The sequence below is a fragment of the Atta cephalotes genome (assembly GCF_000143395.1).
Source record: "Atta cephalotes unplaced genomic scaffold scaffold00054, whole genome shotgun sequence".
Taxonomy (NCBI): domain Eukaryota; kingdom Metazoa; phylum Arthropoda; class Insecta; order Hymenoptera; family Formicidae; genus Atta; species Atta cephalotes.
The window spans coordinates 737777-762660 of record NW_012130118.1 but is presented as its reverse complement, the minus strand read 5'-3'; the positions used below and the strand labels follow the sequence as shown (position 1 = coordinate 762660).

At 36.5% G+C, this 24884-nt stretch overlaps 5 protein-coding genes across 5 annotated transcripts; 2 read left to right on the top strand and 3 right to left on the bottom strand.

Annotated features, from left to right (window-relative positions):
- Positions 1-3334: 3334 nt before the first annotated feature.
- On the bottom strand, positions 3335-7510 carry LOC105623167 (plasminogen activator inhibitor 1 RNA-binding protein-like). Its single transcript, XM_012204566.1, has 6 exons — positions 7177-7510; positions 5762-5915; positions 4822-5004; positions 4281-4352; positions 3695-4187; positions 3335-3579 (listed from the first exon to the last, which is right to left on the bottom strand). The coding sequence occupies exons 1-6, from the start codon at positions 7508-7510 to the stop codon at positions 3496-3498; spliced, it is 1320 nt and encodes a 439-aa protein (XP_012059956.1). The 3' UTR covers positions 3335-3495.
- A 2225-nt stretch (positions 7511-9735) lies between these two features.
- LOC105623165 (Krueppel homolog 1-like) lies at positions 9736-12785 on the top strand. Its single transcript, XM_012204565.1, has 2 exons — positions 9736-10132; positions 11270-12785. Exons 1-2 carry the CDS (start codon positions 9736-9738, stop codon positions 12694-12696), a joined length of 1824 nt encoding a protein of 607 aa, XP_012059955.1. The 3' UTR covers positions 12697-12785.
- Positions 12786-15493: 2708 nt separating this feature from the next.
- Positions 15494-20251, bottom strand: LOC105623164. The gene is made up of 7 exons (XM_012204564.1): positions 20177-20251; positions 17898-20105; positions 17660-17819; positions 17427-17587; positions 17114-17327; positions 16128-16997; positions 15494-15786 (listed from the first exon to the last, which is right to left on the bottom strand). Exons 1-7 carry the CDS (start codon positions 20249-20251, stop codon positions 15494-15496), a joined length of 3981 nt encoding a protein of 1326 aa, XP_012059954.1.
- Positions 20252-20817: 566 nt separating this feature from the next.
- On the top strand, positions 20818-22039 carry LOC105623163 (eukaryotic translation initiation factor 3 subunit H). The gene is made up of 2 exons (XM_012204563.1): positions 20818-21080; positions 21262-22039. The coding sequence occupies exons 1-2, from the start codon at positions 20818-20820 to the stop codon at positions 22007-22009; spliced, it is 1011 nt and encodes a 336-aa protein (XP_012059953.1). The 3' UTR covers positions 22010-22039.
- Positions 22040-22257: 218 nt separating this feature from the next.
- Positions 22258-24274, bottom strand: LOC105623225 (NAD-dependent protein deacetylase Sirt4-like). Its single transcript, XM_012204626.1, has 5 exons — positions 24239-24274; positions 23477-23552; positions 23114-23378; positions 22730-23012; positions 22258-22620 (listed from the first exon to the last, which is right to left on the bottom strand). The coding sequence occupies exons 1-5, from the start codon at positions 24272-24274 to the stop codon at positions 22258-22260; spliced, it is 1023 nt and encodes a 340-aa protein (XP_012060016.1).
- Positions 24275-24884: the final 610 nt, after the last annotated feature.

Here is a 24884-nt window from a genome sequence, read left to right as displayed (position 1 = left end):
GCGTTACGCCGAGAGAATCCCGATTATAAACGAGGACGGAAACGTCACAAAGACCCGCGGACAAGAATCATCGAGCAGGATCGAGCTAGATCGAGGTCCGTGGAAAGAGCCGATTACGCGCGAGACGCGACACACAAGCACAAGCTGATATCGGGCGAGACGCCAGGGCCGCCACTACGTACCTCTTGTCGTTGATCTCGGATCTCGGAACTCTAACAGAATCGAAGCGACTTACTCGACTCGACAGGCTAGGCGAATTTACCTTGTTCGCTGTGCGTCTTCGCAGTCGCACGTCGCGGATACACGCTGTGGAAATGGTGCTCGTACAACTGCGTGGCCGTGATCGCTACGGCACATCGCGAATATCGCGAATGTGCGGCATGCTCGCTCGCGGATGGAGGAGGCTCCCGTCCCGGCTCGCTTAGATAGGTACTGGTCGCCACCACGAACTGACTATCGCTATTACTGCCACTGCCGTCGCCGCACACGCACTGGCACAGCACCAGCACCGCCCGGGGACGGGGTATCGCCGCCGGATGATGATCCGCGATGGCTGAATGGCTCGCGTATCGTTTCGCTACCATAAGTTGACGCCGCGCGAAGCGCCGAGCGGCCGTCCGTGTCGCTTCACAACACAACACTACAAACGGCCGAGTTGAGATCAGCCGCCATTAAAATTCGTCCGACACGGAATCGTTGCCGCTGTCGCTGCACGAGTTTAGAGGCGCGAATCGGGGGCCGTGGCTATGAAGTACGCCAATGTACGCCAGTGTACGCCAGTACGACATGCGCCGCTTTTCCGTCTCTCTCACTCTCCCTCCCCCTCGTTCCTCTTTCGCGGCTTCTCCTTCGCTCTTATCGTGGATCCGACGACGAGCCGGATTCTACTTGCTCTCCGAGCGCCTCTTTACCTACCTACCTACCTACCTACCTACCTCTTCTTCCCTTCATTCTTTTGTCTTCTCTCTCGCTTCCCCATACATCGATGTGTGCACGTATTCCGCGCGTATATATATATATATATATATATAAATATATATAAAATGTCCCAAACTTTTCTTTTTGTTTACAGATACTTCCACGAAGTCAACGATGATACTCCCTCGGCAATTAGTTTAAGACTGAAATTTTTTTAATCCTAAAAAAAGTCGAGATAATTTTTTGTTACAAAGTTCGTTAACGTAATGTTGGAAATTATTCGATGTTTCCACCTGCGTTTCCAAAGTTCAAGCTCGGACGAAATTTCTTATACTACAGGAACTATTTATAAATTTTCACGACCGATCATTGTTTTTAGTCAAGTCCCAATATTCTTTATTAAGGAAATTTGTGATTTTTCTGGGGGTAAGTGAAATATCATGTATCTGTGTACCTCGATATATGCACGTATTCATCGCGATATTCGCGTCTGGATGTTCATGTCATTCTGCAGATATAGGGCGATGAAGCTGAACGAAGCGCTTTCCCTCCCATAGTAAGGCAATTGTAGCTCATTTCACGTTCTGCCGAAAAATCCACGCTTCAATTCCATCAATCTGATATTTTAGTAAATATAATCGTATATCCGTGATTGATCTAAATATGAAATTTAATAAAACATGTATATTTATATGCGCGATTTGTAAAGTAAAAAATTAAGGTATCTCACTTAGCTAAGCAGCCAACTTAAACTGAAAAAGCTAACTGAACAATCAAGTTAGCTCTGTACAATTGAAATGGCGTTCGGAGGCTGTGGAGATAATTTAAAAAAAAAATGACTGCGAAACACAGGCGACATCAAATCGATTATCTTTTGATTAGTTGTGCAAGGAACAATAGTTATTGTTAATTACGAGAAGAAATTACAATAAAGTTATTACATTTACAACTTTATTAGCATAACACGTCTCAATGAGAGTTAGTTTTTTTTCTCAGATTCGGATCCTTTTTTTTCCTTTTCGCGACATTTAAAATAGTATACTTTTGTACTTACGTTTTTTTTTTCTGTACAGATGTGCAAACAAGAGAAAGAACCTGCTTAGAATAATCTTATCTGACTGATGAAGTTAATCGAGCTCAAAGTGTCCGATCATCGTCACAATTTATTATTGTAAATGTTATTTACACATATATCTAAGCTGCAAAGAGCTTCGTAACGTTTTTCTGTTATTTTCTTTTTTTTCCGTCTCTATGATGGATATGAGGTGAATCTTTTGGCTGCGATAATTTTTTAAATTGTATAACAAATATAGTAAATAACTAATATTAGTTTGTAATTAAGAATATGAGAACGCATAAGTGTAACATAATAATATGTGAGTACTCATTCGTTCCGTCTTCCCTCTCTGCGTATCACGTTTCTCACTTCTTTCGATTTATAATAGAATACATATATGTATACATATCCATGTGTTTATATATATATATATTACCTAAAACTGTGTCAATGTGTGTTCAAGATATTAAATGTTAACTTCGCACAAGATCGACTATATCTTCAAAAGGGAAGTCTCTCTCTCTCTATGTATACATATATATATATACATATACATACATATATATGCATATATATGTATATATATGTCAAACTTAGCATGTTCTAAGTAGATGATTTATTTAGGATGCGTCTTCTTAAATAGAAATCTACCCTCCTTGTTAAAAGTTTCTTACATCTTACGCATGGCAAGTAATCAAACCCGCCGGTGTATGTATGTGTGTTACAAGGAAGGATTCTTCTTTTCCACAAATCGTATAAAACTTATAAAACAGAAAGTGCGTTTTAAAATTTACGCCTAAAAAGAGATATTATACATGTTCGCGCGCGTATCGATGCTACACCCAGCCTCCTTTAGGCCTTTTAACGCGACATCGAGATCGAGATCGATACCGCAGCCCACGTTCCGCTTTTGTGTACAGCAAAAATTTCCCCTTCTTTCGGCAATTGTCTTCAATTCGGATTTAAGCAGATTGAAACTGTAACTTGAAGTATATACTCCACAACGTTCTACGCTTGCTGGTCCGCTTAAACTCTCTCTCCCCCTTTTTCTTTCTCTCTCTCTTTCTCTCTTTCTCTCTCTTAATCTTCTGTATACTCTTCCTGTCATCATTATGGATTTGAAATTATTAACAAGAGACTATATGCTCCACTCTCCACAAATCGTTTGTCCGTTGGCCAATGTCTCGGACTAGTTACAGACAAATGGCTTCCCACAAGTACAAAAAAGGATCGTTATCTATTTGTTTTTTTTCCTTCATACATCATGCAACTTTTCATGTGTACGATTATATGCCAATACGTAATTGTGACGTTCAGGTCACGAGAGGAATTTTTAGATAATATTACGTATCTCATTTCTGTAACGGTGTACTGTATTATGCATTAATAATGTTATTATCACTAACGCAAGAATCTCGATAGTAATATTTTGTTTTAGTTAGTGTAGCTTTATCTGTAGTAAATGTACTGATGGTGACGGTAATGGTGGGATGTTGTATAGTATCAACAGATGAAGCTACCTATCCCAAGGAAGGAAAGTCGTTCTCATCGTCTACCTTCGGAGCATTCTGGCGACTTCGCGGCGACCTCTGTTCGTTCTGTGACTACAAACAAAAGGTATATATTATTTTTACGTTATCTTTTTCTTCTTTCAAAAAAATGCTTCATAATTAAAAAAATGTTAAAATCTTTAAGTACATATATATAATACAAACTCACGCGTGTCCCATCACCGTCCCTGGGAGCACCACGATTTCCAAATCCACGTCCGTTCATGCGATCGCCACGACCGCGACCACCTCGACCGCGACCGCCAGAACCGCGTCGTGAGTCACTGAACTGGATCTCAATGCCTAAGACACGTTTTTGCCTGCCAACGCGCTGAGGATACTCCGCGGCTGCGTCATATTCCTCTTCCTCGTCTTCCTCTTCTTCGTTACCTTCCTTCTTCCTCTCAAGAGCGTACATCTTCTTCCAACGCGATAGATCCTCACCCTCGCCAGCCTTTCGCAAATTGTATTGAGGCTTTGCTCTATTATTCCGCAGAGCTTTCCATTCGTCAAGGGTGAGCTCGCGCGTCTCTTCCTCGACCGGTTTCTCCTCAACTGTCGCATCCGTAGTTGTTTCTCCATTCTTAACCTCGGTCGGTGCTTGAGGATCGGAATCCGGCTTATCATTGGCCCAATCTTGACTATCTTGATTCAGACTCTCTCTAAACAAAAAAGACAAGAAAAAATAAAGATTAAGATATATCGTATTTAAAAGTAGTTGTTGTAGGAAACTTGAACTATTTTGAATTACTTACTCTATTTCGTCATTATGAGTACCCCAATTATGGCTGCCAGCACCATCTTTTTTATCCACTGGTTTAATTCCACTGTTAATAGACAAATGTGAAATAGGTTTTAAATTATGGTGCACTGATCAAACTATATAGCATTATACTGTTATATAATTAATGCGTGCCTCATTACAAATGTTTCTGCCAAGAAATTATCATTCCTTATTTATATGTAATTAAAAAGTTATAATAAATGTTATAATATAAAAAATAGTATAATATAAAAAAATTATAATAAATGTAAAAAAAAAATATTCGGCAAACTATTGCAAATATTTACCGTCCCGTGTAACATAAAAGTATCACAATTAGAAAAAAATAATGAAATTAAGCATAAAAATACAAATATAAAGCAGAGTAAAAGAGAACAGACTGCATTTGTCGGTGCTCTGAAAAAGATTCAAACGTAACGATGACAGTGCGCACATTGAGGCAAGCATTATTTTACATAGAGATATTCGAATGTAATGTCTCTTTATGTGTACATGCGTATTTTGATACTTACGTTTTATCAGAACCGGATTGACGATCAAACTCGCGTTTGCCGCGATTATCAAAGCCGCCGCGTCCACGAGGGCCACCACGTCCGCGACCCATACCCCGCATACCGCCACGGCCACGGCGTTCGCCATATTCGCCTCGTTGAGTCTCGCTCGAGTTTCGGAACTCGCGTGTCTCGCGGCCTTCGCTGAAATGAAATGGAATATGCAATTGCTACAAATGCGAAAAAATATTTAAAGTCCAGAAATCTGTAGAATTATGAATATTAATGGATCCGAATATGCGTTTCTACATCTCGCTCTTACTGCATATACATATATATAAATATAAAATTCATTAAATTATTTACATCATGTTGACATATCTAATATATATATTGCGCACAACACATGTGTATGTTTTTGAAACATACACATGTGGATATTTTCCATTTGATGACACGAGTATTGTCTTCGTTATTCATGAAATACTAAGAGAGATAGAACGTTTGTATCGATATTAAGCACCCTTTTTTAAAAGACTTCAACTCGAGACGCTAAATGACATGATAAAGTATTTGCTTGTTAATATAAAGATCAGAGTTCGATCCCAGTGCACATGAAGCTAATAAAAGACATTTTGAGCAGATAACAACGAATTTACAGTGATAGAAACAAAAACAAACCGAAGACTAGAAAATTAAAAATACGAACTGTATCTATCTTGAATATATTTACATGAAATATAGTAACTTTGTTCCAATTGCAACTCTGTTACATTATGCGGACAAACATCGTACTTTAATTGTTATTAAAATATTTCTCATTTATTATTATTTATATATGAATGAAATATTTGAATTTGATGAATATTTCAATACAAAATATTGTATAAGTAAAATATGATTTGATAATATGATTTCTATAATATAATCGATTATCTTAATGTCTTATTTTGAAACTAACCTAGGAGGTCCCCGTCTGAACTCTCCTTGTCCTCGAAGCGTCCTCTCTCCATCTTCTCGGTTGCGCCTGTTATTGCGCTCCTCTCGAGATTCCCCAGAGAACTTAACATTCCGGTCACCTCCACTCGCTCTTGATTGAGCGGATTTCTTATCGGCTGAGAACATTAACATAAAGCATACAAATATAATTATTTTGCATAAATAAATAAATAAATTCTCTTGCTTTCCAACAAGAGAATTTTAATTGACATTTGTTTGAAATGCCTCTTAATTCTATTTCCACCAAAAATTTAGATCAACTTTAATCTCAGTTTAATTTAAGCCAGGCACATAATGGATTGTTATTTAGAATAAATTTTTGTCTTATTATCTTTCCTTGCTGGATTTAACTAAAATAAATTTTTGCTACTGTACTGGCTACGACATTGACGATACTGCAGCCAATAACAATGGCAAGATTTTAATCCAGCTAGGAATCCAGCAGGAAAACAAGCATCATGTGCCACAGGCACATTTTTATTCATATTTTTTTCAATTTTAAGAATTAGAAAAAAGACAAAGAATAAGTTCAATCAAAATTGATGAAAAGATATAACACAATGAATTAGATAAATATAAAGATGTTCGACTGTTAAGATTAATTCAACTTAAAATTAATTTAAAATACATAAAAAAAATACATAAAAAAAATACATTTATGTATCTTGAAAAAAAGGGCTATTAACATAATTTATTAATAAGAGCCATGCAATCTAATTATAGGAGGAACTTTGATTAGAGAAAAAAATCCTTGTGTATTCCATATTCTTTTACAAATATTTTCTTAAAAGATGTATTTTAAAAATAAAACGGTCAACATACATACATGAGCATGCAGACAATGGACATAGGATTTTCAATGGTCATGAACGTTATACGTATCTACACATGTTATTCATAAATTTGATATCACGTACAAAGATATCACTTACAAAGCAATAGAAGCCCGATATACGATCATACGATCCCATGATAGCTAGATAAACTCTAAGGAGATATAGCCGCACGAGTCGAGACGAGACGAGACGCATATCCGGCGTGCTCGCACACGAATTTAGCGTTGAATGGTGTGCCGGTGTCCTCGCGTGGGGACAAAACGGTCGCGGAATTCGGCACGCGCGGGCCTATTTTTAAGGCGAACAAATCATTTTTAGAAAATTTGGTAACCGATGCGCGATCGCATCGCGAAAGAGTACGACACTCTTGACTTCATTCGCAGCTAGGAAATTCCGAGTCGCCGTGAAGTCGATCGATCGGGGAGGCGGGTGACGCGGGGATCATCGCGAAGATCGGCGTAAAATCGGCAAGCACATGGGAAACCGACGGCCATAACGCGCACACGACATGAGGCGACGAGATGCCGGGGGGAGGGCTAACCTTGATCCTTTTTAGTTTCCTGCGCCTTCGACGGTGGCTGCTGGGCGTCCTTGATCACGCGGCTCTTCTGCGTCTTGTTGTTGACGGTCTTTTGACCGTCCTGCGGCTGCTGTTGTTGCTGCTGCTGCTGTTGTTGCTGCTGCTGCTGCTGCTGCTGTTGCTGCTGATGTTGCTGCTGTTGCTGCTTGGTCTTGTTCTCCTTCTCTGAGATCCTCTCCTTTTTCTTGGCTTCCTTCTCTTGCTCGCGCACTTTTAGCACCTCCAAAGGATCCTCGCTCTCATCGAGCGCCAGCAGGAACTTGTTCGTGACCGTAACTGTGTACTCGTTTTCCATCTTGTCTCGGTATCCTCACGGCGTCGAGGATCTTGCGAAGGTTTCACGGCTACTCTTGAGCCCCTGTGTAACGGAGTCATTCACTATCCAATATGGCCGAGTCGGAGAGCTCGAATCCACCACGAGGTCTACCCCGCTGCGGCACCATGCAGGCACAGGCGAGGGAGGAGAAGGGCGAGGGAAGATCGACGAGAGACTACGGAATTGCTCTGCAATCAGCGCGCCACCTCCCCCACCAGAATTATCGTATTTCTTTACTATTATCGCTCCCAGCCCGGTCCATCGTCTCGATCGACCTGAAAAAATACAACGTGAATTTACGCGCGGTTTGAATTGCTGCTAGACGATATCGTAGTGTTCGAGAAGACTCTCAATTGTTCATATTTCGTCGTCTCGGCCGGAAAGTTGCGCGATTTCCATGAGACACGCCGCGGTAACCGGCGAACCGCTGCGTCGTCGTTTCATCTCGAGAAAATCATAACGGCATGTCTCGGCCACGTCTCCTTGAAAATACGAGAAAATACGAGAAACGATTCAGACAGTCGCAATAAATTTGCGAAATGCAACGATAAACGCTTTGTTTCGAAACAACAAGTGTGTTGTGTTGCTCTTGTATGGCGGCGCGTGACATCACGCGCCCAATCGGCGTCAGTCGATCGATTTTGTCCAATCGACGCCGGCCAATCACCGCTCGCCGGAAATTCACGACGTCATGCGCGGATAGGCGGATTTACAAACTTATCCGAATGACAGTCGTTTCTTGAATCAATTGAAATTGAGATCGATCGAATCTTGAGATCGATTTCTATATCTTGAAACAAGGTGAAAATTACGAAAGTGAGCAAATTTATCAATGTCGATCAATGAAGGTATAAATATTTCAGTAAATTCACTCGCTTTTGTAATTTCTTGTTTCAAGATACAGAATCGACTCTTTTAATTTTTCTTCAACATATTTTTATTTTATGCAATTTTAATTGTGAGATTATTATGTGCGTTTGTACATTCGCGAAATTGAGACGTCAGGTATTTGGAACCAACGATTGAACCTGAATGAACCTGCATCAACCTGCATCTGCCTATGGCAACAGTCGACTGTAGAATACCAATTAATTTCCACTCAATTGCACTTAGGGTACATCAGTTACTCCAAACTGGAAAACGCTATTTTATTATCGTTGTCCAGATATTAGATACGATACGATAAAAAATTGCTCATCGACAATATATCAATAAAATTGGAAACAAAACCATTTATGTTAACATTACTTTAAGATGTAAAACTATTATATATATTCATATTATATATATTACTATACATATAACTGAATTAATTTCAGAAATGATAATTGCGTGTCGATATGGTTGTCGGACTTTCAACGCAATCAATCTGAAATATTCATAATCCCTCCAAATTTCCCAAATTTAATTTAAAAAAAACTGTAATAAACCTATTGCGAAAAATATTGTTTCGGCCGGGAGTCGAACCCGGATCTCTTGCATTTCGTGCGAGATTTTTGAGGGGATTGAATATATAATACAACAGCTTAACATTCAGACCGTAATAGCGCTTCGTATTTAAAATAACAATATCAGATACCATTAAGAATTACAAAATAAAAGATGCCTACGATGAATACTTTGTTCTTCACCATCCAGATTCGTTACAATTGATTACGTTTCACGTGGCTGTATGTAGTACATACAAATCCGCCTAGCGGATGCGATGCGCGCGCATAGGGCGGCCATTTTGAACAACTCGCGAAGTTGTGTAGGGTCGTAGAGTGTACTGACTAATTATGAGTACTCTACGCTTATGTATGGCTGTGTGCGTATTTTGGCGGTTTACCAGTTGCACGCGGCACGCGTACTACGCGCTCGACACGACGGTGGCGGGACTGGCGGGTGGAGGCGGCCTGGCGGCAGTGGCAGAGAGGTCGCGCGTGTCAAGCCAGTCAGCGGTTAGCGGTAGGTTACCGCGTTCCGCCGCGAACCGCGAGTGCATTGCTGGGCATCACTGGGGGGCCATCGCTGGGCATCGCGTCGCGTGTATAGAGCGATTAGTAATGGTAACGACAACGATTGTGACAAGTGAACCGATCGTGTGAGAGAAGTAAAGTGTGAAAAGAGCAGGTCTAATTGTCGAAAGAGAGGTAAAGAGAACGAGCCGCCAGCCGACGAGACAGCGCTGGATAACGCGTTGGCAGAACGGTGGAGCGGCGAGGATGGAACTCCACACTCCGAAACGGGAGCAGCGGCCGTCAGCGGACTCTTCCGCGGAATCGCTCGATCACAGTCCTTCGATGTGCGACACGACCTTCTATCCGTGGAACTGGGGTGAGGAGGCACGCAATGTGAATCTAAGCCCAGGCAGCTCGTGCTCTTCGCCGGAGTACAGGGAGCAGCATGTCGCGGGGCTAGACGCGGGCGGTGGTAACGCGGCCGGTAGATCAGCCGCCGGCAACGGCTCCGAAAGCCACCGGCGCGGTCGGCCGCGCGCCGACGCACTCACGAATCTCATGAAGCAGGGCAGTACGTCGCCGAGCAGCATCAAGTGTACCTACTGCAACCGGGTGTTCCCGCGCGAGAAGAGTCTGCAGGCACACCTGCGCACTCACACGGGTAAAGGGATTTTATCCTGCGCCGATCGCGTCGATCATCCGCGGCGGCTTTTATTCAGCTTTTATTCAACCTCGCGATTCTCAACAGAAAACAAAAGAGAGAGTGAAAGAGAGAGAAAGAGAGAGAACGATCGCGCGCGCAAGAGATAGTTCTCTGTTCCGCGTGTCGCATGCATCTCACTGCTCGCGCCAGTCCCGCCAATCGGCCATCATGCCGCGCTTTAAATACTTAAATGGCTCGACTTGCGTGCCGGCGTAACGCTGCGACGCGCTGCGACGCACCCGGCAGTCCCGGCACCGACGCGTCCCCAACTCTGTGTGTGGCCGTAGTTTGCCAATTGCGCGCGAAATTTACAGCACGCGGTGACACGTGTAACCGGCGATGCCGTCCCGAGTCCCGAATTGTATGGGAATTTTAATCGGTTCTGAGAGAGATGGAGAGGGGAGAACTCTCTGTGATGTTTGTTCACGCGTACTGTCGATCCGTTAACGACACAAAGTGGCGCGTTTTCTTTGTGTACAGATAATAAGAAAAAAAAAGACGCGTTTTTCAAAAATATTACGAACCTTTCTGACTGCTGAATTTCTTTCTTTCATAATAGTACTGATTGAATTCAGAAAACTAATGTTTGGCAGATTTAAATGCCGGATGCGTAGTAAAATTTCTTATATTTTCTACTCTTATAATTTAATTTTAATTTTAATTGATCCTTCATCTTTTTTTAATTGTAAGAATTAGAAAAAGGTGAAGAATAAATTGAATTTCGATTCGAGAATATTAATCTACATTGATAGAAAACATTATTATTTTATTATTGTATTATAAGGCTTAAGCTACACATTAAAATTGAGATTTTGAAAAGATTAATAATCGGTATTGGTATATATTAATTTATTTAGAGAAAAAATTAAAATTTAACATTTTTGAAATGTAACGTTTACATACATACGTATAGTTAGATTTCATTTTGTTTATTGAAAAGATTAATAACGTACAAGTCAGATTCCATTTTGTGTTAAAATAAATTACGAAATATATTAGAGAGATATTTTGTATATACACATATGTATTTCAGAATTTATTTGTATAATAATTAATTTGATAAAATACATAATAAAATATTCATGTTGATTACAGGAGAACGTCCATATCCATGTGATTATCCTGGATGCTCGAAGGCTTTCACCCAATCGGGACAACTGAAGACTCATCAACGATTGCATACAGGAGAAAAGCCATTTTTATGCACCGTACCAGGTTGTGAAACGAGATTTACTCACGCCAATAGACATTGCCCCGATCATCCTTATGCCAATCTTACAAGATCAGATGATTTTGTATTAAAGCCAGTATCTGAAAACACGGAATTGTCATACGATGTAAGTCGATGGTTGGAACGTTACAAGATGTCCAGGGAACGAGAAGACCGTACACCGACTGGGAAGAATGAACGAAAGAAGAAGACATGGAAGAGCACTGCCGAAAATCACAAGAGGATAAAATCTAGAAAAGGCCTTATGATGGATATAGCAGGAGAACAGGAAAATCTTGATCACAATCCTTCAAATCAACGACTGCATTGCGAAGAGAATCAAGATAGTCAAGAAGAGAGCCAAGATGAAGATCCAGCAGAAACATGCTGTGCGATACTGCAAACATCCGAGGATGAGGAAGGATCAAACGCCAAGTTAGCAATCACCTCACTGAGAAGACCCTTGGACAGACTGCAACCAAAGAAACGATGGCTACGGTATGCTTGCTTAGACCAACAGTTAGACCTAAACGAGGACGTTAGACCTAACAACGTAACGACCATACGCAAGATGGATGAGAAACAAATTCTAGACAGACCTACAGAATCATCGGAATTTCACTGGTATACGGCATTCTTGGACCATTCTGTCCCCGAGAATAATACAACTGTATCGAATCTGGACAGCAAACATGAAATTCCAAATACACAATTGGAACCTTCATATACCACCTCTCAAACGTGTTGCATGATAAATCACGACAACGAACCTCCAAAAGTAGAGGAAGAAAATGTATACGAGATTATGCATTCTCTGAATCAGCCACAATGGGATCCGCTAAATAATTTGTCAAATAATCAGGGTATTTTTGAAACTAGTATTAACAAATCTGCTATAAAATCTGCTATTCAAAGTCAAAGTTCTGAATCTGCATGTTCGATTTTCGATTACACAGAGCAGATTGTTCGTTTAGAGACAACGAAACAGGATATACTAGCAAACTCTCGTATCAGCGAAAACGAAACTAGACCGACAGTTCTGATGTTGGCTGGTAGTTCTAATAGCAGCAAAGAAATTGTCTCAAAACCGTCCCTCACAATGGATCCCGTAAAAACGGAGACAAGAATAATTAGTGTTAAGCAGGAGGACAATATAAGCCTAGATAAGTTACCGGTACAGGAAGACAATAAGAAATGGCAGGGTGCTTTAGCATTGATGGAACTAGCTAAAACGCAAGAAGAAGCGCGGGTTTTAGCACATCTTAAACATGTAAGGGATGAATGTTCCACGGCTTCAGAATTGTCATTATAGCCATTTACAGACTGTGATTACAGGTTAATGTAACTTTGTTATTTTTATATACAAGAAAAAAAATAAATAAAAGCTGTCCACACATGTAACACAGTCCACTCATGTACACAGTAACATTTATTGGCATACAATCGTAAAAACAGTCTTTTGCTGTGAAACACATCTGTTTTCTTTCTTTTCATTACACTAGTTTAATTAAAATTATTTTTAATTTGACAAGATGTTTCTTATAGACTTTTGTCTATTTTGGATGCTCAAAACAAAATTTGCCACAAGCCAAATTTCATCAGTATTTCAGCTTTCCAAAATAATTAAATTTAATAAAAGATGTCTTTTACAATATTCACTTTTTTTTGTAAAAATGATTGACATTATTTTGGAATTATGATTAGAAGTTACGAATATATTATTTACCCTCCTTTAAATTATCTCTTTTTTTATTTTAATATCTTATAAGCTTCGTATGTTGTGAAGAATTTAAATCGGATCAAAAATATACTATGAATTAAAAGATAAATAAATAAAGAAAGATAACGTCAATCTTTTTTACAGAAAAAAATTTTAATACCTTAAAAACATTATTTTTTGCACATTATAAATTAATTTAAAAATTAATAAATTATTAATTTTTTAAAACTTGATATATTGGTACAGTTTGGCTTGCGACAGTTTCTAACTGTTTAAAAAAAAATCTATAAAATTACTGATTTACACTTACTGATTCAAATTAAAAAAAATATTTTTTGTAAACTAGTGCTATTATTACTTTAACTTTTACATTATATTATGTGATGAATTGTGTTTGTCCTAATTCTGATGATTTTCTGAATTTTTTAATTTCATGTGTTAATTATACAATAGAAAACAGGATAACTGTTTAACTTATAAATCCATTTTCTTCCACACACTGCTCAGAAAAAAGCAAATGTGTCTCATAGAATTAAAGTGAATCTTATTACTTATTTTTATTGCATAATAATCGCGTTTTTCATACATTAAATCAGTTAAAATTAGAGCTCGGAAAAAGAACTGGGTAATGTAAAATTCGGGTACTCGCCTGCAAATCCATTATCCGTGCATACGACTCTGGATCGGTTCCGTGAGTACCTACTAATTCGATACGATGCGAATACCCGCAGAATCGTGGGCAATGTGGGTATCTATTTCAATGCGGATATCCGCTATATATTACAGATATCTGCGTGTAATTTCATCAATTTTAAAGGCGTTTTAGAATTGTTTAACAACAGTTTGAATTAAGGATGTACAGTCTCTGCGAGGCAAATTAAATTTGGAAATGTATTTAATATCCATAATGCGAAAACGAAACAGTTTAGTTCTGGAATATTTTAATTACAAACAAAATGAAAATCATTACAAACTATTGTAAAATACATCTTTAAAATTAACAAAATTACATGCAGATATTTAACATGTAGTGGATACTCTCGCATCATATACGATTTTGCGAATACTCGAATTAGCGGTGGGATTTCTCTAAACGTCGATGATTGCCGTTATCGTTAACTAACGACAACCAATGGCAGGATTATCCTGGAAGAAAGCATGGCATTCATTGGCTGTCACTAACGATTGCAACAATTATCTAGATTTGTATGCACGGATAACGGAGCGGGCGGGCAAATACTTGGGTATTCCAAGCTCTAATTGAAACAAGTATTGTAATTAAGTTTGTTTTATTTTGTTAGCGCAAAACCGCGGAATTGTATAACATTCATGTAAACATATATTTACATGTTTATTTTTTTGCTCCACAGTTTATTGTTATTATACGAGACACTTGTGTGATACTTATGTTAAGAATAATAAATACAAGAATGAAAACATAAAAGTGTCAATATATTGAATTTAGTTATAAAATATTTAGTTGGAACAAAATAATGATTATTTATTAAGTATAATAAAAAATTAAAACCCTCAATTTAATCATCCATTCGAATAATTTATAAACATAGAATACCTCTATAATCTTCTGTTAAGTATAAGAGACAATAAGATATATTTTTAATTATAAAATTTGACTGTAATTAAAAATAATTATTTCATTATGCTATGAAATATACGCAATAGTATCTTTACTGTTTTGACAAAGCTTTGGAAAAAGCAAATGTTATTTTTTTTTTTTTTTTTTTTTGAGATCTTCAGAGACTGGATTGTCATTCTTGTACTGTTCCTTATTATTTATAAGTAATTTGGGACATTTATTTCGTGTATTTTTATGTTCATTAATAATAATGTTCTTAACAATGTCCTTAATAATGTCTTTTTCTATTCTTTCTTTTAATTTTTTTTTTAAATTTTAAAAAACTTTTTCGTTAGGGATTTCTGGAGTCTTCTGATTTTGTTGAATACATATTTAAAAGTTTTTTAAATTATTATTGCAAATAAATAAATTATTGTAACATGAATATTAAATTATTTTATAAACGATAAATAAATGTTTTATAAAATTATTATTATAAATGAATAACAAATTATATTCATTAACAAATATTAAATTAATGATGAATAAATGTTGAATAAACGTAATATTATTACGTTTAATATTATTGCTACAAGTAGATGATTAAAGTGACATAAATGTTAAATGACATTAACGTCAAATAAATTTTTTTTTAATTTCGTATCACGAATAAATAACAAATGTAAAATAAATATTTATATTATAATTAATGTTTAATAAATATGTTTTCTACAATAAAGTGCGCAAAATATATAATTTATAAGAAATGAATATTTAAAAAATAATTTCAAAACATTGTCTGCTGATTGAAAGCTAGTCATCCACTAAATCTTCTTTTAAAATTTTTCTTTTCACTAAATTTGTTCGTGATTTGGATTTTCTATTCGTGGCAGGTGGTGGTGATATACTATTGTCGTCTTCATCATCACTCCAAATCAAATTAATTTTAGGTATCTTTAAAGCTGTTGCATTCTTTTTACGTCGAACTGAAACAGGTTTTTTGGCACGATGCTTCGGAGCGCATGGCGTAACACAAACGCTTGGATCAATTGGGGTTTTTGCATGATCACTTATATCAATTTCGTGTGGCTGCGGAACCGTAAACTCTGCAACAAAGATTTTATCATATAAATATAATACAAATGAAAAAATTTCACCCGAAATTTATTCTAACAAAGAAGGCTATATGGACAATTCCTGAAAAAATTGGACAAGAAATTTTTTCATTAAATTCATTAAATTTTTTCACATGGAAATTTTTACAAAACTGAGCACCCGCTCTACTTTGAAGTTATTAATAATGAAAAATTTCTTAGAGGGAGATAAGTTCACACATTATTTAAAATGGTGTATATCACGTAACAAAAGTTTCAAGTAGTTAAAAAAATACGAGGTAAATTCTTGTCCTATTTTCTCATGAATTGCTTATATGTTAAAAAGTACATACTTAAGTCTGAAGAGTCCAATACCGGCTGAAATTCATTGTCAAGTATTAATTCCTTAGCCGTTATATAGATGGGATGTCCCTGTAATTTATATTTGTAGCATATATTGATAGCTAAATTGGCAATATCGAATACATCCTCTTGTCTCGACGTTATTTTTGCTTTCAGAAAATAACAGAAATCAATCAATAGTTGTATATAATCAGTTATATAACGAGTCTGCCAAGAGAATCGCTTTATATCAATTTCATCACAAGGCCAGTTTTTGAGTAGAACTGATTTTTCTTCTTTGAATAGTTTTTGCCTTAATTGAAAAGCGCCGTGGAAATGATCGAGTGCTGCCATGGTATGATTCTGCAAAGCATATAACTGCGCTCTGATATAAGTGGTAGCAAATACCAAGTATTGATACGAAACGTTACTACATTTGTAGCAATCGCAATTCATATGCGATGTGAATTTTGGCGGATCAAATACTTTCTTGCCGAGCACTGGGGAAGCGCCATACTGAGGCGTATCTCTGACAGGATCTACAATCTTCGTGGGAGTCACTGGAAGTTGCACGAACGATGTTTCAACGAGTTTAGACTCCATCGATAATTGAAACGTCTCGATGTTCAACATGTGTTCAAGTCCTTGTAACTTTACTTCGCAATCTTCCAGTTGTAAACGTGACAAATCGATGTAACATAGCGATTTCAATAGTTCGGCAGTGCGTAACATCGCATTTAAGCTCTGTGCCGACTTTAAGAGTAGTACTAAATCCGGACAAATACCACGAAAAGATAGTAGACTATTTATCCTTACGGACAAATTAACTGTCATAGTGAAAAGTGTATCGTAACTAAAAAGATACGTTGATCGATTTATCCCTGAAAAAGATCGATTTATAAATAATTGAATAATTTTATATTTATACAATTTGACGAAGCTTTATATTAGAATTATATAGAATAAAAATGTAAATAGTTTCATTAATTATAATTACATTTTTTCGACAACAAATCTTGATTTAAGGTTCTTACTGCCAATAAACTTTCCACAATATATGAACCATAATTCTCATGCTGCATATTATCTATATAAAAATGGCTATTGCGTATGATGACATCTAAACTTAACAAATACACGGTTCTATTAGCAAGAAATGAAATTCCTGAAAGACTCCTAGCTTCGATAAGTAATTGCTTAGCATCATCATACTAAAAATAAAAACAACAGAATATTTTATGTATACATATTATATATTATTATATATATTTTAAGCTATTGAAAGATAAATTATGCTAAATTCCTCTTACCTTTCCACATTCAAAATAGAGATCTGCTAAACTTATCCAAAAGATAGCAATGGAGCCAATTACATTTTCGTCCTTAGAATTTCTATAATTTATGATATGTTCCTTAGCAGTAGTGATCCAATCGTAATTGACTTGTCTTAATGATATACAACGACTTGTAACTGTAATAGGATTCATATTAGCTCATTCGTAAAACATTTTTTTTCTTAATTATGATAAACAGCTCAACATACTATAAATAGTTGTATAATCATTCATTTCTGATGCTAACTTATATGCCAAAGTCCATACTTCAGCTTCACAATGTTCATACCGATATAATCGGGCATATTCACCAGCTGTTATCAGCATGCGAAGTATAAGATCAGGTTCCCAATTCTTGATAATTTTTTTCTGTAAAAAATGATATACAATTATTGAACTGCAAAGTTTCTAATAACAGTTGAACGCAATAAATTTTTAATAACTTACAAAATGGCACTTAAATAGTTGCTTCCACTTTTGTACACATTTTTGTAGACACAACATAAGATTGGTATCTTTTTTAACGTTTATCATAGTATAAGCAGGCACTACATTTGGAGAATTGGTTTCGGCTAATTCTCGTAACTTGGGAGCACATAAAGCAAATTTTGTACTTTCCATTTCCATCCGAGTTTGCTTATTCATTATATGCAACTCCTCCACAAACATAAAAAGGCTTAAGTTAGCTTCCAAGCACAGAATGGCCACAGAATTTGACTTATCTTGCTTCAAATCACATATAGCTTGCTCATGATATTTCAGAATAGAACTGTCATGTGATGTGAAACCTAAGAAATAATATCCTAATAATTGCACTGTGTGTGCATATTGATTACTTGGCTGCAACTTTCTAAGTTTTTCTAAAACTGCTGCCACACCATTTGTAAATGTGATCTGTTCCTCTAGCAAATTTTTTACTTCATTTAAACACAATTCAGTACAGTCATACTTAGAAATATCGAGTGAAAATCCCAATTCATTCTTTATCTTGTCTTTATCATTTGTTAAGCAGTCTAGCATAGTTAAATTTGCAATTTCTTCAGAAGCATTTTTCTTAATATTTATCCATGTACGAAAAGCTTTTGTATTCGATTGATTATAAGTTAACAAAGCATTCAATGCACATACTGTCATGGCTTTCCTATATATATTATTATTGTAATATATAACACTTAATCTGTGTAATGCAAAAGAAAGAATATTTTCATAGTTTTGGGAATTCTCAGAATATATAGAATTTGATTCAATTAATTCAAGTTGAAAAATGGAAGTACATAAAAAGGAGAACAAATGTACACTTTCTTCATACACATGTTCAGATAGTACACCTATATTATAAATTAAATTACGACAAGTATTCCATGATTGTGTCCAACGCTTACATTCGGTTTCTTTCATTTCACGAATAATCGATTCGACGTTCTGTTCCAAGATTTTTCTGCTAAGAGCACATACATCGGCCGGCAAAGTTTTAACAGAAAATTTACATAATAAACTAATACATCTACATTTCATCACTATAGCATTGTATAAATCCCTCTTAACTGTGCACAATTTGTCCTGGCACCATTTGCATTTGATTGACACTTGCTTAACATAAAATTCATCTACATGTATTTGTACAAATAAATTCATTAATTCTAGCAAGATGCCAGTATCAAGCAAGTTCTTGAGCATATGTTTATCAGTTTCTACACATTTTTCCCAGTACGTAAACATTGATTCAACTATCTCTGCAATACAGAGTGCATTCCATTTAAGACTTTCATATCCATATTTTTGCATAATATTCAAATTACAATAAATAATATTTTGTACATTTTTGGCATTATCCTTGACAAGATTTTTTATTGGCACTAAAAGATTCATACACAAACTCCGAAATTGCTGAAAAGATTGATAGCATTCCTCATCTTCTGCCACAGGAGTCTCAAAATAACTAGACAATTCATCTAATGTTGCTACTACAGATTCAATATGAGTTATATTAATAGTCTTACATATTACATGACACATGATATGAACTATATAACGATATATTAAGTATTTCTCATCCTTGTCTAAATATAATTGCAATCCTGACAAGTATTCCAATATATATTTACAAAAGTCATCAAAATATTTTGTGTCCTTATCAATTGCTGCTATTCTGTCCAAGTATATACTTATCTCCATAATTAAATGTTTCGTATAATTTTTATATGCTATCTGTATCATTTCCATTTCATACTTCAGGACATTTTTCAACTTACTATAATTCTCTGTGTTTAATGACTCATTTGTAAGAGTAATATATACATTGTTAACTAAAACACGCCATAAGGATAATACTTTTATCACAAGATTCATGGTGTTGTTTTGGGGACTATACAAATTGCCCGGTTTCAAGTAACAACAGATCTCTGCCGCGTCCTCGTATAAATTAAAAGAAATTAAACACTGAACAATTTTAAATACAGCTTTGACAAAGTTGTTGTCATCAGGTACTTTGATCAGCAACGAACAAAGTAATTTAGCTAATACAGCAATACTCTTTCCAGTCTCACAGTTTTGTTTATTACATTTATTATATTTATCTGCCACGCAACATAAGCGTAGTAATAATTTAAATAAACCGTCATTGAGTTTACCATTGGATTGCACACGGACAGTCATCTGAAAGATATTAATAGAAAATTGTATTCACAAATGTAAGGCTAATATTTTAAATGAAAAAGAGCATATACCTGAATATCCTCCGACACATCTTGCAATTTCTCCAACTGTATCAATTCCGTCCATTTCTCAATTTTTGCCTGCATCTCGTCTATCCTTCGAAAAGTAACAATCTTATGCAGTCTTACGTAGTCAGTCTTTCATGATGTAAGCGCTGCAATTCCCACACTTTTGACTTGTTATCGTACAAGCTGAAAAGACCGTTTCGCCAGGCGACGATTTAAAATTATGACGTGTGCAAACACAGTGTCCTTTTCGCGCGTCTTTTATAGTACCGCGTATCCTTTTTCAGATATAATGATATCAGTAGTTATGAAACTGGCCAATCACTGTCATTCCATTCTTCAGAAGAATGCTATGATTGGCCAATTTCACAACTACAGACTGTTGTCAATTTAAAGGCCGACATTTATTGAACACGGGACTAATATCACGAGTTATGATTGGTTAACGATAGCAAAAGCATGCTCATTGCCGACATATTGACGAAAACGCCACATAAGAAGAGGAAGAAGAAGAAACTAGAAAGTGGAAGAAGGGCATGTAGTGACGTCACGATCAGCGTGCTATTTCTTTCAGTTAACCTTTGTTAACGTTGGTTGGCCGAGTAATTGAATGTAGTTTTATTGTAATTACGAGAAATTTGTCAAAAATGGTTTCGAGAACGACATCGAGAAGGATTCCCGAGGTGGAACCGCGCATTGACTATGTGCAATGCGATGGACTGGTGGTGATGAAGATGGTGAAACACTGCCATGAGGAATCCTCTGGCAACATGGAAGTCGCCCAGGGCGCTCTTCTCGGCTTGGTTGTGCAAAATCGTTTGGAAATCACCAACTGTTTTCCGTTTCCCAAGAATGATGAGATCATGGATGAAGAGGAATATCAACTCGCCATGATGCGGAGATTGAGATGGTATGTGTCAGTGGGTGTTCAGAAATAGCTTAGCTGTGTCTTAGAATTATTGCTAAGATATTAGATGTAATAAAAAGAAATCCATTATTTTTGCATTGAATGGAAAAAATTGAATGGAAATTGAATGGAAAAATAATGGATTTCTTTTTACTACACCTAATATTATTTTAATGATTCATAGGGTGAACGTTGATCACTTCCATGTCGGTTGGTATCAAAGTGCAGACGTCGGCAACTTTTTGAATCTATCTCTGCTGGAGTCGCAGTATCATTATCAAACTTCTATCGAGGAATCAGTTGTTCTTATTTATGACACAGCAAAATCTGCCAGAGGTTTCCTGACCCTTAAAGCATATCGACTCACTCCACAAGCGATACAGATGTACAAGGAAAATGAGTTTACTCCTGAAGCTCTGCGCACTTTAAAGATTGGATACGAAAGTCTCTTTGTTGAAATCCCAGTAGTCATAAAGAACAGTAACCTAACAAATATCATGATGTCGGAATTGGATGAAATGATTCCTGAGGAACAGGGTACGAAGTATCTGGATCTTGGAACAGCCACAGTATTAGAGAACCAGTTGAGATGCTTAATGGATCGAGTGGATGAATTGAATCAGGAAGCGATGAAGTTTAATAGATACCAACAATTGGTGGTTCGACAGCAGCAAGATAAGAATAGGCTCTTGGCCAAGAGAGCTCAAGAAAATGCTGCCAGGGCTGCAAAAGACGAACCACCGCTACCCGATGATGATATCAATAAGTTGATGAGACCTCTCCCAGTTCCACCAAGATTAAATCCAATGATTGTTGCTGGACAAATTAATACATATAGTGAACATATTTCGCAATTCTGTGCTCAAAGCTTAGCAAAATTGTATATCACTCAAAGTTTACAAAATGCAAAGGAGGCAAAGTCTTCTCATTGATAAGATTAATGTATTACAATTACTTATAAAATATTCAAAGAAATGACTACAGAATTAAATAAAAGGAACATACGATTTTCCAAGAAATTTTCATTTGTTTAATTATTTTTATATTTATTTAAATATTATTTATTAAAATGTTATAATACATTAAAAAATTAATAATTATAACAATAAAATATTATAATATCTTTGTACAATATCTTTGATAATATTTAATAATTGGCTAAATTAATGTAATTAATAATTTAAAAGTTATTCATTTTTGTTATCATCTTATAATCCTTTGAAATATTCAGCTGCCAAATCTTTGGTAGAATATCTCCACATCTTCCTTCTACTTTTAAATTTATACACTTATCAGCTCTAGTCTCGCCAATATTTACTATTGCTATTGGTTTCTTGGCATCAATCGCTTGTAATACAATTCTATATGCGGAGAATGTACTAAGAGTTGTTCCTAGAACTAGCAAAGCATCTAGATTCTCTACATTATTTTTCACATTTTGTACTTTCTCATGTAGTACATTGTCTCCAAAGAATACAATATCTGGTTTCAAAATGCCACCACAGTTATTACAAGCAGGAACATTGAAACCTTCCACTTGTGCCTATCAAATGTATGTATGTATTTTATTAAAAATAATAGCATTTAAAACATCGCAAGTATAAATGTCCATATATACAAATATGACTTGTATATACAAATATTGTATATACCTGTGTTAGTTCTACGTCACCATCAGGTCTAATCATCTGAGTAGTTGCGATCATAGAAGGATTGAGTTTTTGAAATATTCTTTGAAGTTCGTGTCTGCTTATTTTATGATCGCAATTCAGACACATTACTCTGAATGCTGTTCCATGCAGCTCAATCACCTTCTTACTACCTGCCTTTAAATGTAAATTATCTACATTCTGTGTAATGATACATCCCACCTTTCCAACATATTCTAAATGTTTCAATATCTTGTGTGTAATGTTTGGTTTAAGAGAGGAAAACCTATAAACATATGCTGATAAGAGATGTTGATACATCTCTATTAATTTTTTTAAATAATATATGAAATCTAATGTGGGTTTGAATTACAAAAAGATAAAGACCTTGGCCATCCGATATAATTTCTGGCCCAATATCGTCTTCTGATTGCTTCGCTGTCACAAAATTCTTTATAAAGAACTGGTTTGTGATTACTTCGGGCATAAAGACCGACCTCGGCTGATCTGTAATCGGGGATACCACTTTCCGTGGATATTCCTGCTCCGGTTAATACGCATAGATGGTGATATCTATCGACAAATTCTTTTAATCTCATCACATCCTCTGTTGACACTGGATAACATTTGGGAACGAACGTGAGATTCGAGACTGCAATATGATAAACATCTTAACACAATTATAATTAAAACGTTTGAAACAAGCTTTTATCCCTTTAAATAGACATAACCAACTCAGCATATACTTACAATAAAATTGTGATGAAACATTTGTAAAAAGTTTCGCATTATGACAAGTATATCTCATAATCATAACAAAAAATTTGTAATTTATCGTTTTATCATAAATATAAAACATGCAAATTAACACGAGCGTTGTATGACTTTTAAATATTATGTTCTCTATATGAGAAATCATTGAAATGTCATTGGTTCAGAGACTATAGCAATTCTCAATTGGCCAGTAATCAATCGCATGGAGACGCGCACCAATCACAGGTGACTATTTCTTGATTGTGTGTTTATAAATTTTCTCTACATTTTCTCTCTCAATGAAAACACATTTTAACATTTTGATATGAATACAGGTTCGCTGAATTTTATAGCGAATTTATTCGAATTACGTTGAATTTTATTTCGCTGAAAGCGAAATATGAAAAACACTAAACAACCGTCTTGCCGTTTTTAGATCTACAATTGGTTACGTTGAGTAAAATATTTATTTTGTAACAGTCGAAAATTTTTTTCACTGAAATAAAGTTCCGTTTTATACATAATGCGCATAAATCATTTTATTCCTTTTTAATATTTGGTGAGCAACAAGGATAAAATTACACATCACGCGCATCAAATGTAAAATGGAACTTTTATTCCAGTTCATTGCATTCTGAATGCAGTGAATTCAATAGTTGAACGAGCGCTCGCTATTATTGGTATATTCTTTTAGATCATCCAATCAGCATTTTAGATCTAAAAAAATACATTAACAGCAGTAAGCGCTCACTCAACTATTGAGCTTCCTAACGAGTGACGGCTGAATTTAGTCATTGTGAACAGGCTTTAATCGTCGAGGAATTCTAGTGGCCCGTCTGGCTGGGTTCGAACGTCGAACCCAGTCGAACCTTCATCGATGACAGCGCTTTCCTCATATCATTCATCCCTTTCCATCGTGTTTTTGGAACTTGTATTGCAAATTCCATCTCCCTGTTTCCGATCCCCCTCGGTGAGAAACGTTCGGCTAGACATTGCGTGGGATCGCGGAGGCAGGAAGGCAGACAAGGCAAGGCGAGGCGAGGCGAAGCAAGGAAGAGCGAAGAGCCAGGCGATCGGTCGGGCTCGGAAGAAACAGCGGCGGCAGAAGTGGGGATCGCGCAGCCATTTTCTATTTTTGCATAGCACCGCGAGTGAGAAACCAGTGCGCGCGCGTGTGTGTACACGAGCCGTTTATTTTGTTGTGTGTGATATACGGAGATCGATGGACTGACGGTGATCGGCGGCGAGCTGCTGCACTTATACGGGCCGTGTTGTGACATGTTGATGATCGTTGGGCGACACGCGACGAAAAGATCCTGCGATCGTGCCATTCGCAGAATCGTCAGGGCCCATTCGTTTGCGCAGCTTCGCGTGTAAACTCTCACTCGTGCTCTCTCTCTCTCTC

What these genes read in the sequence shown, in the direction of transcription:
- LOC105623163 (XM_012204563.1), top strand. Translation starts at nt 20,818, where the DNA reads ATGGTTTCGAGAACGACATCGAGAAGGATTCCCGAGGTGGAACCGCGC. An exon ending in ATGATGCGGAGATTGAGATG is followed by an intron (nt 21,081 to 21,261) that starts GTATGTGTCAGT and finishes AATGATTCATAG; the next exon opens with GGTGAACGTTGATCACTTCC.
- LOC105623225 (XM_012204626.1), bottom strand. Translation starts at nt 24,274, where the DNA reads ATGACTAAATTCAGCCGTCACTCGTTAGGAAGCTCA. An exon ending in TGTTTCATCACAATTTTATT is followed by an intron (nt 23,379 to 23,476) that starts GTAAGTATATGC and finishes ATCATATTGCAG; the next exon opens with TCTCGAATCTCACGTTCGTT. An exon ending in GTGACGTAGAACTAACACAG is followed by an intron (nt 22,621 to 22,729) that starts GTATATACAATA and finishes TACATTTGATAG; the next exon opens with GCACAAGTGGAAGGTTTCAA.
- LOC105623164 (XM_012204564.1), bottom strand. Translation starts at nt 20,251, where the DNA reads ATGCAGGCAAAAATTGAGAAATGGACGGAATTGATACAGTTGGAGAAA. An exon ending in ATGTGTCGGAGGATATTCAG is followed by an intron (nt 20,106 to 20,176) that starts GTATATGCTCTT and finishes AATATCTTTCAG; the next exon opens with ATGACTGTCCGTGTGCAATC. An exon ending in AGATTTGTTGTCGAAAAAAT is followed by an intron (nt 16,998 to 17,113) that starts GTAATTATAATT and finishes GATCTTTTTCAG; the next exon opens with GGATAAATCGATCAACGTAT.
- LOC105623167 (XM_012204566.1), bottom strand. Translation starts at nt 7,510, where the DNA reads ATGGAAAACGAGTACACAGTTACGGTCACGAACAAGTTCCTGCTGGCG. An exon ending in CAATCCGGTTCTGATAAAAC is followed by an intron (nt 4,353 to 4,821) that starts GTAAGTATCAAA and finishes GTCTATTAACAG; the next exon opens with TGGAATTAAACCAGTGGATA. An exon ending in GGGACGGTGATGGGACACGC is followed by an intron (nt 3,580 to 3,694) that starts GTGAGTTTGTAT and finishes TTTTGTTTGTAG; the next exon opens with TCACAGAACGAACAGAGGTC.
- LOC105623165 (XM_012204565.1), top strand. Translation starts at nt 9,736, where the DNA reads ATGGAACTCCACACTCCGAAACGGGAGCAGCGGCCGTCAGCGGACTCT. An exon ending in ACACCTGCGCACTCACACGG is followed by an intron (nt 10,133 to 11,269) that starts GTAAAGGGATTT and finishes TGTTGATTACAG; the next exon opens with GAGAACGTCCATATCCATGT.